Source organism: Oncorhynchus masou, chromosome 14, assembly GCF_036934945.1.
Source record: "Oncorhynchus masou masou isolate Uvic2021 chromosome 14, UVic_Omas_1.1, whole genome shotgun sequence".
In the NCBI taxonomy this organism is placed as follows: Eukaryota; Metazoa; Chordata; class Actinopteri; order Salmoniformes; family Salmonidae; genus Oncorhynchus; species Oncorhynchus masou.
In genome coordinates, this window is record NC_088225.1 from 14,362,504 (window position 1) to 14,374,982 (window position 12,479).

Consider the following 12,479-nt stretch of genomic DNA (forward strand, 5'->3'; position numbering starts at 1 on the left):
TTAATATTGACCCATTATGTCATCGTCCCCGGGATTCTATCGGGTGGGATTTTGGAGTATGGAGGTTGCTGGGTCTGTCTGTCTCTGTCCCAAGGAGCTATGCCATTCCTAGGCTTTGTCTGTCTCTGTACAGTGAATGCAGATATATATAGTGCAGGTATAAGCTGTTAGCAACTGCTCCAGGGCCAATTTATTGATGATTAATGCCTGGACTTGGATAGTGAGAAATGGCTGATCCATAGTTTGTGTTAATGAGCAGAGAGAAAGCAGAGCTCAACCAACTAGCCTGCCTTATTTTGGGTACAGTACATGGGTAGTTGACGTGACAGACCTTTTTTATCCATAGTAGCAAACACATTAATTTAACTGGTTAAAATTGTGACATCCTATGACTAAAATCTTTCTTTCTTAGCTTGGATCATGAGTAATTTCATGCAGTGTGTCATTTGTTTTCTTACAATTTTGAACCACATGTGGTAATTGTCCAATGGTGGGACTGGTGTTTGTTAATTAATGAACAAATGAATACAATTCCCTTCACCTGCTCTTGTTCTTATGACACAGAAGTGTGTTTCAAGTAATAGCAGTCCCCAAGTCCGCCCATTATATTCCCGAATAGTTCTGCTTGCTTTTGGGGACAACATGTAATCAATGTCCACATGGTGTGACCCAATTCTATGATAAAACAACGAGCCAGCATTCGGGCACCATTGCGCTGGGGAGGGTTCTTTTGCAATGAAGAAGTACAGAATAAATATTTTTTGAACTTTTCTGCCATTGGCATCAGGGCCTACTTTTTGACCCACCAGCAACTGGTGCAGGTAGATGGAAAAAATGTACGAGCCACCCGGCAAAATATTTTTCCACCATAATTATATATAAAAATTAAAAAAACAGATGACCATGCTTTGTAATGTTTCTATAACAAGAAATGTATTTGTAAGAAGTAATGTGGTGTATATTGCTCAATTTCATTAAATTGTTTTGACCCAAGTCTTTTAACCAAAATGTTCACCTGCCCCTTTAACCCATTTAATCCCACATTTTTCCCAGACATGAAAATATCAAAATCTTGTCATTAGTAACCCTTTCAAATAATCAATCATTATTTTATTTATTTTTTCATGGAAAAGTAGGTGAAAAAGTGTGTTTTTATGGTTGGTCACAATTGTGACCGTGGGATAATGTATACTGAATTAACATATTTCTCCAATGCAGTCATGAAAATCTTCTATATCTTCTAAAATCTTCTAAAATCTATATATCTTCTAAAATCTTCTATATCCCAGCCCAGTTATTAACACATTTAAAACTCTGTCACTGGCAGTCCCCAGCATTGCCACTAGAATGCCCCAACATGTTCTAGTGTGACTATTTTACATCAATGTATTTCAACATTGTAACATTGTTGCTTTAGTGCAACATGTATCGAAACATTTATATTGTAACTTTATTCTAACATTTGAACTTGTACTTTAGTGCAATATTCATTGTATCATCGTCATTGTGACATTTTTGTGCAACATTCACTAACAACTGTATAGCAGTTGTGTCATTCATTCACATTGAACATAAAGGTAACATTTAGGATCAAGGTAGTCTGTAGAACATGTATTCAAGTAGAGGCCTACACTGGACAAAATACAAATATATATATTATACACATACATATATATCATAGAGGTAGGCTTCAGAACCAAGTGCACGATTACTTTGTGCATCACTATTTTGAACTATGATCAGTCAGACCTACTGGCATACAGTATGTCTTGAATCAATTGATCCTCTTTTCCAAAAACATTTCAGTCATTTTGATTGTCTTTTTCCCCTTTTCGTGGACTTTTCTTCCTAGAGTCCGTTGTACTGCTTCTCCTCACCCTTTGACTTTTCTATTTTTCTTTTGTTTTTTTTCAGCCCTTTTTCATTCGCTCTTATCTCCTTTTCTACTGTCTGTGGTATATCTTGAAGAACCCAATGTGCAGTGGCGCTTTGCATTTCTCACATGCATAGGTAGTGCTTTCGTCACACTGACGACATCTCTAGAACCGGTGCATTGTGTTGATTGGCAAGTGAGAAGCTTTGTCATATCTTGCCTGATCTTCAACAGTAGCAGCCAGTAGAGATATCCTTCTGTGGCTCAGTGGTTTCGTGCCAAACTTTTGCGTATGAGACTGTGCCACTATCAATCAGAAGGTGAGCAGGTTGATGGTCCCTCCCATAACATCTCTGTAAAATAAATGGCTGTTTACAAGTGCACTGTTGAGACCATGCAAAGATGGGCCACCACCACTTCTTAGTCCTGATGGAGATAAGGTATCTTGAAACCTGTAGGTTGTGAAGTTCAACACCACCCATGCGCTTTGTATCGGTTGATGCATTTTGGTTGTGGGACTTTGTCAAATGGCACATCGCTCCTTGTTCCATCTCTTGACAGAGGTCTCACTGTATTTCTCCATGTTTGTTTCCACTGTGACAATGTTATTGTCTTTCTAACGGACCAGCAACTTGTCTCCTTGGGTCAGAACCTCAGAGGTTCCACGGGGTAAATTCATGAAGTCCTTCTATGGCATGAATGGGGACATCAGACAATTTTGCCTCATCGTTCCAGAACTCCCGTATCCTCTTTTTGTAATTTCATCGAGGGGTGCAAGCGAAGTGAAGAGGTTGTCATTAAGGAACTTGCAACCTTGAGGCAGCTGAGATTGCTCTGCAAAACCAAGAACGACACTGGGTCTATGACCCAACCCAGTCTCAGGGAGGAGAGTGTGGCGTGGTGAGGGGTAGGTCATCATCACTGATAATGTTGTTCCTGTCATGATCTGTTTGCATAGGTTCAGCATATACATTCAACAGCCTGGCTGGCAAATGACCTGTCTCCCCCTCATAGTCCATATCTGACCCATCGCTATCACAATCACTGAGGGATAACTGCAGCGTTGCACGCCTTGTCTGGGCGGTCACCAGAATCCTACATATCCAGAACTTGACTCAAAGTAAAACTAAAAGAAAGAACAGAGTAGAAAGTTAGGTAGAACAAGAATTATGTATGTGTATACCTAGATGCACTGTATTATCTCACCGGTCACTATTGTTGCCGTCAACATGTTTACACATTCTATGACCACACTGAACAAAGTTAAGTAATTGCAAATGCATATATCAATACTAGACACCTTTAAAGATGTGTACTAAAAATCTTTGTCCTATCTTAATGTTAACATACTTTACTATCCTTTTGTTTGGAAGCTTTGATGCAGCCGTCATCTTCTCGTGGTGCAACCAGGAAGTAAACAGCTCTGGTCATGTGACAATTTACACGAAACACTGTGACACTGCACATATTTAATTGATATCCTTTATTATTTCAATATTTTATGGAAATGTATTGATACATCATTAATTAAAATTGTCAGAGGCTTATAACTGAACGTTTTTTACGGTCACTATTGTGACTAATGGGATTAAATCGGTTAAGGGAGGTAGGTTACCGTGGTAACGGGGCTACTCAAGTCTTGTCATGTGTGTCTGTGAGAGATTTGTGATTTGATTAGGGTGCCTGTTGAAGCAGCAGACTTAAACTAACGTCGAAAAAAATGTAAATAGCCAAGAAAGACGAGGACAAAGTCTCACTTTGTAGACTTTCAAGTAAATTAGACCGATTTATGTCTGTGCGCAGTGGCTTCAGCGCTTCACTCAGTGCGCACAGCTCTGCTGCCAGTCAGTGTTGCTGCGCGAGGTGGAATTTATACGATTCTTATCTTGTACTGAAATTCGTTTTTCAGTACATCAAATGTGAATCATCTTTCAGATAATTCATTGAAAGTTGTGTGTCTTATGGTCTTTGTTGCATGGCTTCTTATCCACAGGGGGCCAGTGTGGGTTCAGGTTTATGTTCTAACCAAGCAATAACATACATGATTCAACTAATCACGTCTTGATTGAAGTCTATGATTAGTTGAATCGGGTGTGTACTGGTCGGCAAGAACCAAAAACTAAGTCCATTGATCTCTATGGATACGACATCCCCCTATTATGAGTGCTACTTTCATGATGAATAATAATGATCCGTTTATTTTTATACATTTGGGGGAGATTATATTAATCTAATAAAAATGTATTATTTAAGAGGTGGGCTTATTTGGAACATCCATGGGCTTGAAGTGTACACTCTACCCTCTGTACCCATAAAGCTTAGTCTGGACTTTTCACACATTCTATCAATATATCCCATTTAGCAGACGCTTTTGTCCAAAGCGACTTACAAGTCGGCTGGGGCCACTACTTTTACATATGGGTGGCCCCAGCGGGAATCGAACCCACGACGCTTGGCGTTGCAAGCGCCATGCTCTACCGACTGAGCCACACAGGACCCAAATATTTTTGTCTTCTGAAAACATGTAAGTAAAATTATCAAACTTCATTTGAGAGGTCTTTCATTTTAAATTAAAAGAAATTGAATAATTAGAGCAGTATGTTAGAAATGTCTAAACTCATACTGAACACCCCACCATACTGACAAATTCTCTAAAATGACTTTTGGGGGCGATTATGGTAGAGAAAAGAACATTAAATTCTCTGGCAACAACTCTGTTGGACATTCCTGCAGTCCGCTTGCCAATTGCACGATCCCTTAACTTGAGACATCTGTGGCATTGTGTTGTGTGACTAAACTGCACATTTTAGAGTGACCAATTATTGTCTCCAGCACAAGGTGCACCTGTGTAATGATAATGTTTAATCAGCTTCTTGATATGTCACACCTGTCAGAAATGCTCACTAACAGGGTTGTAACTAATTTGTGCACAACATTTGAGAGAAATACTCTTTTTGTGCATTTGGAATATTTCTGGGATCTTTTATTTCAGCTCAGTAGGATCAACACTTTACATGTTGAGTTTGATTTTGTTCAGTTATTTTTTGATGGTAAACTTACCTTATTTGTGCAGTATCCTTTTGCAACCACGCCAGGTTTTCAATCCCTGCAGGTGACCATTGCTCCGGCGGCATCTGTGTCTCTCTGCCACTTGGGAAAGCCTGGTTCTTTAACATGGCCCTAATGATATTGGGGACTGGCTGTGGTGCTCCCACCACTGGTTATCACTCTCTGCATTAGACCATCCATTCCCTTGATCCGTCTTTGTCTATCCCACCAATTACTCCTGTCCAATTGGAATACGTGATCCACATTGGGTTGGCACCTCCTTTGGAGATTGTTCACCCTGCCTCCAATATATTACCCACCAGTGTCAGAGACACGTTGTGTTTCTCAAACCCCATTTTGCGATATACTCCAAAAACCCTCCAACAGAACACCTCTCAAGTGGTGCTTTGGGCTCCCACGGCTTTGGTTGTTGGTAGGAGAGGGGCCTCCCACTGGTTCGTTTGGGTGTCCTCCATCACTGGATAACTGTGCCCTGCACCTCGCTGCACGTGGGGTGTCTCCCTGGGTGATCCTGCCAGTAGCATATTCCTCTCAAAGACATGCAAGGCTTAGTACACACGGCCGGTACAGTGAAACTGCTAATGTCTTATTTAAATCAGTTCCTTTGCTCGCTCCAACGTTACTTGGATAACTGTTCTACAGCTAATACATGCCAACGAGTGCTGACCGTTGGGGATGTGTGTATTTAACAGACCTAAAATCCATGCGGATACTCTAAGGCTTTTAGTGACTCTATAACCTCGACCGGTGGCGTGCCATTCGTGGCGCTGACATCTAAATTGATTGTGTGCCCTGTCAATTTCCGATGGTACTTTCTGTGCATACCATGGTGTTCATGGGTAACGGGGAATCAGGGTTAGATTCCGGCGCGGAGCCTAAGAAACGGCTTCCACATCCAAGGAAGGCAACAGGCTCACAAATTACCCACTCCCGACTCGGGGAGGTAGTGATGAAAAATAGCATTGCAGGAGTTTTTCGATGCCCTGTAATTGTAGTACATTTTAAATCCTTTAATGAGGATCTGTTACTGATGTTTAGAAGTTGCATTTTAGAGCGGTCAGAAACTCCATAGTTTCATTTATTTACTTTTTAACCGTAACATTGGACTGCCTGTTGTGTATTGTCCATCGGTGGGACATCATGTTCTATAGGGTTACACCAATAAAAAATGGGTTTTCTTGAACAAAATGGAAAATAATTGTCAAAGCAGGTAACATTATCATAATACACAAGTAAAGTAATTGCTTTTTATCTAGGTTTTTGTCAAATTACAATGTTACTCAAAATGTAACGGGAAGACACTTGGTTATCATCATTATACAAGTAAATGTGTTTTTCAACACTATGATTACTGATTTAAAAACAAAGTAACTGATAATTAGTCAATCATTTTCTTGTCTATTTGAGAATCATTAAACCGTTATATTAATATTACTTATGTCACAGGACAAATTCAAGGCACTAATGCATGAAATGTTTCATTAAATTGGATACATATTTAAAATAAAAAGTGGCCACAGAACATTTTGAAATGTTTAAATATACTTTTTTGCAACTATCTTTTTTTACTTTAATTTTTGAATAAATCATTTGTTCACTTTTGTTTTGGCTATATGGCAACTACCCACATGCAGTACAGTAGCTTCAGACAACGCTAGATGTTAATGTACCTCTGCATTTCGTCTCCTGGTATGTATTCACAGACCAGACTATGAAATATGGAACTTTTGGACCATCCTTATAGTAGAAGTGGTGTAAAATAATAACAATTGAGTCAAAATACCTTTAGTTTGCTTTTCCATAGTGGCATGTGTGTCTGTGTGTCTGTGTGTGTGTGTGTGTGTGTGTGTGAGAGAGACGCAACCAGTCTGACTCCAAATGGCCTGGCTGCTCTTTCCGTGCCTGCTTTAAATTGCTCTGCCGGCACCTTTATCAGACAGGGAACTGTAGGCGGGGGCAGCCGATAGAGGGCACAAATGCAAAGAGGATTAGGTCTTGGTCATTTTATTATTGATTTTCACTTTCATGCAAAGGAGCCAAGATGTCATCTCTCTGGCTGCTCTGGTTAATAATTAACCGGAGAGAGTGATTTCTCTCGCTCTCTCTTTGCCTCCTGCTGCTACAGCTGCCATTGGCCCAGTCAGGGCTGCTATCACAGACCTTGCTGGGAGTGAGACTGGCTCTGCTTCAACAGCACAGCACGCAATCCCCACTCCTTAACCCCTGTGCCCCCACTGTACACAACGCCCACCGTTCTGGTTCTCCTACCTGCAGTATTAAACGGTTGACTGGGGCAGAGGCTTTATCTGAAATTCTGTATAATCTCTTAGGACTGTAAACAGTGGGAGATGACCATGTGTCGTCTCTGATCGTGAGGGAGCAGATGTCTGTTTGCTTCATGTTGTCCCGGCTGTGTTCTCTCCCCTGACCCTGTGTGTATGTGTGGTACTGTCCCTCCCTCCAGGTGGTTCTTTGGCAAGATCCCCCGTGCCAAAGCTGAGGAGATGTTGAACAAACAGAGGCACGACGGGGCCTTCCTCATCCGAGAGAGTGAGAGTGCGCCAGGGGACTTCTCCCTCTCTGTCAAGTAAGTGAACACACACACGAAAGGTTTAGAAGCCCTGCTCTACATATGTTTGGGCGAGGGACTGCTATGCACCGTACAATGTATTGGATAACAGACACAAACATCTGCTATGTTTCTCTTTCTCTTCCTGTGTTTAAATACAGCACTAGCACTTTATTTTTTACCCAGTGTTCTGTGCTGCCCCCTGGTGTCTATGAACATTAACTCCAACTCACTCAGTCATTTTACAGCAGGATTTCAGCTCTCTCTTTCCAGCTTGCACAATACTGACGCAAACGCTTTGATTTCCCCATGTCTGTTTCCACTCTGCTTTACTTAAAAAGGGTAAATTCAGCAGCCCTCACTGTCATGTTGCTGTAGTGTCTGTCTATGTAAATTAGATAGACAATTCAAGATAATTAAAGTGATCACTATGTGACTCCAGCTGTCTATTGCCCTCTGAGTACAGAACAAGGAGTTTGTCTTAGAATGGAGACTAATCCCCCTGATGGCTGTGGAAGAGGCTAGTTTATCTCTGTCTGCAGCATTGCCATCCATGGGGTCATGACTTGTGTTCACACTGTTATAGAGACAGTCTGTCTTTCTAATGTGTTGCTAAGAGAACATTTCCACATGTATTTCCTTTGGCCGTTGGGATCTCTTTTCTCTGTCCTGTTTCAGCAGTTCTGTGTCTGTTGACTGTCTGCTGCTGGCCAGCTACCCATGGTTCTCTTCCTCTGTCACCCATCTCCTCAGGTTTGGAAATGACGTTCAGCACTTCAAAGTCCTGCGTGATGGGGCAGGAAAGTACTTCCTGTGGGTGGTGAAGTTCAACTCGCTCAATGAGCTGGTGGACTACCACCGCTCCACCTCTGTATCCCGCAACCAGCAGATCTTCCTGCGTGACATTGAGCAGGTCCCCCAGGTAAGAACACATCCCCCTTAACCTTCATATTTGGCTCTTTACCAGTGTGGCTTTGTAGGAGACTTAAAGGTCACAACAAAAAACTAGGTTATTAGTGTAAAATAATAGCTTTGAGAGAGACCGATTGGCCCCAGAGTTGCTGACTCAATCCCTCATCCTGCCGGCCTAACCTTTGGATGTCATGGCATTGGCTCAGTTCACCAACGAATCACGGTTGGTTCAGAAAACACAATATGGGAAGAACCGAGGCTTTGTCCTTTTGAAAGACTGTGTTAACATGTCTGGGACTCATGGATTTGTTTTGCTCTCTTTCTCTCTCCCTGCCCACAGCATCCCACATATGTACAGGCTCTCTTTGACTTTGACCCCCAGGAGGATGGCGAGCTGGGCTTCCGACGCGGAGACTTCATCCAGGTCCTGGACAACTCTGACCCTAACTGGTGGAAGGGAGGATGCCACGGGCTGACGGGCATGTTCCCCCGCAACTACGTGACACCAGTCAACCGGAACATGTAAACAAACACATAAATATCAACAACCACCCCATATCAACCCATCAAGAAGACATCAGGAACAGAGAGGGAGAATGCAACAAGGAATGAAAAATGGAGGAGGAGTTCTGTCGACGGCATCACCTTGTCGGTGGCAGCTGAGCAAAGCCAACTTTTAACACTGAGAATGTTCGCCTCCATAGTGAACGCTTCAGTCAGAACTGAACTGTCCTTGAGGAAAAACACAGAGAAACTAAGCATAGTGCACCAAAAGTGAAGATAATGAGAATGATTCTATACCTAGACTCCCACATCTGCTTCTGTCCTCTCCTCTACATCTTTACATGCGTTTTCTTTTCCTTTTTTGCTGCATGTTTTAATCACCTAAATGAAAAAACAATAAATCCTAACGCTGTTTTAAATAAAAATACATGTACAAATATTTTAAAAAGTGATTGAAAAAAATAAAAATAATACTGATGTTATCTGCAGCAAGTTATCAAGTCCAAGATCATTGGCATTGTACATCAGCCCAGGGCTGTATAAATAAATCACCTACAGTATAGAGAGAATCCATTTTTTAAGAATATATATTATATATATTTGTATGTGTTTTACCAGTCATCACAAATTGTATTGTTTTTTTTTCATTTGTAAATTATGTTAAATGTTAGTCTGGAATAGACCTAGTAGCTCTGGGATAAGCTGAATTGTCAGTATAATTGTCTGAATAATTTTTCCTGAATTATTTGAGGGCTCCCAGATAAAATGGCATGATATTTAAAACATGAAATAATTTCCTAATTTTCTGTTATTTTTAACAAAACCAATCGTGTCAGGAAGCTAACGCCGAGCAGCGAGTAGAGCCATGTATGCTGCATGAGCTGTTGTATTATGAAACCCTGTAAAAGGCCATCCACCTTTTGAAGCCAATGTATATATTGCAGCCATTTTACTCTTGGGCCGTGAATGTAGCTGACTGAGTCCAGAGACATTGACATGAGGGAAGCAAGGTCGGAGAACTGAACTACACAACTGCAAGGGATTTCCGAGAAGTGCTGAATTAGTAATGGTGTCAATATAAAATTATATAGAGAGATGTATGAAAAATATGCATCAATCACACACGCGCATACATTAACAGTCCCCTCCTTGTTAGACTCACACATAACAAGTAGGTGAGTTGGATAATCACATGATGGCGTGATAAACAGTTTGAGAAAATTGTCTTTTATGCTTAAAGTTGAGAGATCAGCTTTACCAATGTTGTTTTTCTCTCGTCTGTGGTGTGTCAAGCACTTTTTATGTTAAGCATTTGATTTCTGGTCTGGTGTGTTTTTTTTTCTGTGTGTTTAGTTTGTTCTCTCTGGATAGTGCCTTTCTCTCTGGTGTTTCAGTGTCTCCGACCTGCTGCTTTGAGCCCCTTTGTGGGGCCCGTCAATCCTGCAGTGAGAAACCATGTACATAATCCAACATGTCCCATCAACGCCACATCTCCCTCCCTCCCTGTGCCCTTTCCAACATGGAACTTTTCTTATTTAAGTGTATCTTGCCTTCTCTTCCCTATTGATACTGTTTTTTTTGCCTCTTTTTTTAATTTAATTTTTAAATAAAAATGCAATTCTACAAATAAAAAAAGAGCAACCATGTGGTGTGGTCCATAGATAGTCACATAGTTATTTTTTCATCTTGTGATTCAACAAACCTTTTGATGGCTAAATTCATCTGTCTAAAAATGTATAGAAATGAGTTGCCCATTACCTGGCTTTGCATCTGACAACCTGTAGGGACTGGGACATGCAGCGTTCGGCCATGAATCAGACAGGAATCACAAAAAAATACCTATATTGACACATCAGACTCCCCTGCGTGTCCAATGCCAAGTTCCCGTCCCTCTGGGTGCCATGAACAAGCTTCAGTTGAAGAGGAAGCTGATGGCTTGGCGTCTTTAAGCACAGCCTTGGGTTCTTGGTACATACAGCGGTTTGCTGCCCGCTGAAAATGTACACATTGCATTACCCTTGTTCTGTTGGACTGTGCTTTTGTGTTCTGTTATTTTTAGCCCTTAAACACTTCCAACCAATTTGGCCACTTTCTGACTATGTTGCGTCACATGCAGGCAGCCTTTCCACTGACGGACACTTAACAAAACAGCGGACTGGGAACATTAAGTGCTCTCCATCCTCAGTCCATGGAATTCATTATAGTCTGATGATGTCATGTACTGCTAAAGTCCTCAGGTCTGGAGTCGAGAGACATTTAAGTGAGCAGCATGAATATATAACAGCCATATTTGATGACGTTGTCCCGGATAGCCAGGGAACTTCACAAGCATTTACCAAAACCTGTCTTCTCCAAAAATGTGTCAGACAATTTCCCAGGGTCTCTATCTCCCATCATTTGAGGATCAATTAAATTATCAATTGACTGTCATATTTTCCACTAAGGGACTTGCTGGCTTTGATAACATGGAAACACATGACTTTTTATAGATCTTGATGCAATTCACTGTGTGTTATTGCTTGGTGTTTACATTAATTGTTTGTTTGCTAAGATGCAACGTACAGTTTCTCTCTCCGCTTAGCTTGGTGTGTGTGCGCGTCAGTTTATCCATTCGGAGGTGTGGGTGTGTGTGCAGAGAAATACATATTTGTATTCTCCTTCAGACATCTAGAGACATTGACACACACAGTGAAATAACACTGAACTTCCCATGTCATACTTCCTGGGGCCTATTTCATTTGTGGAAATACGTGTTGGGCCTGTGTTTTTGACACCACTGGAGCATCTTTTTTACTGTGTTCAATGTCGGGGTTTGGCAGGCGGAGGGAGGGAGGGACTGATTGGATGCTCAGGTTAAACTACAGCAGTAATACACTACACAAGCCTCAATTGGAGATTAAATTTAACATGAGGGCCCTGGGCACCAGACATTTTCCAACTCCTGTTCAGAGGATCAAGTCAATAGATTCACATTGCTGTCGCCTCTTGGATTAGAAGTCAAAGAGTAGTGAGTAAGTTAAACACCCACGTGGGAGGCATCCTGTCACTCGCCCTGGGCCACACCAGTTCATGATCCACTATTGGAAGGTAGTATTCGAAGGCAAAACTTTCCAGATCTTCCCACTGCTATTCTTTATGCTGTCATCATATTCAAATAGGAATAAAGACACCACTGATGTTCACCCGCTTACTGAACCTCATGCAAATAGTCTGTGAAATGCAAGCATTGGATTCTTTGTACTCCAGTCACCCCCTTACTTATCAGACTGAGATATCTCAATGGTGTACTTTTACACTACCACCATGACACTGTCAAAATGTCTCACTACAACCCAGACTGTCAGATCAAGCATGCCAAAACATGTTTATTCTACAATGCCTTTAATGGGTACACATAGTTGCCAATATGAAAACTAATCTGTTGTACCCACTACATTACATCAAATACAGACGCATTTTAAAATGTCTGGAAAATATGATCATCCTTGTGTGACTGCAATCCCTGCCTGCTGACAGAAATGTTTATTCTGGTATACATAATGCATTATCGCC

General features: G+C 41.3%; 1 protein-coding gene across 1 annotated transcript in view; it reads left to right on the forward strand.

The window, feature by feature from the left end:
• Positions 1–10,583, forward strand: part of LOC135554333 (growth factor receptor-bound protein 2-like) — a 39,106-nt gene extending 28,523 nt beyond the window's left edge. The window contains exons 4-6 of the mRNA XM_064986580.1: positions 7,407–7,529; positions 8,265–8,433; positions 8,764–10,583. Of these exons, the coding sequence (XP_064842652.1) occupies positions 7,407–7,529; positions 8,265–8,433; positions 8,764–8,949 (478 nt within the window). The 3' untranslated portion in view covers positions 8,950–10,583. The remainder of the gene's footprint in view (positions 1–7,406; positions 7,530–8,264; positions 8,434–8,763) is intronic.
• The last annotated feature ends 1,896 nt before the right edge of the window (positions 10,584–12,479 follow it).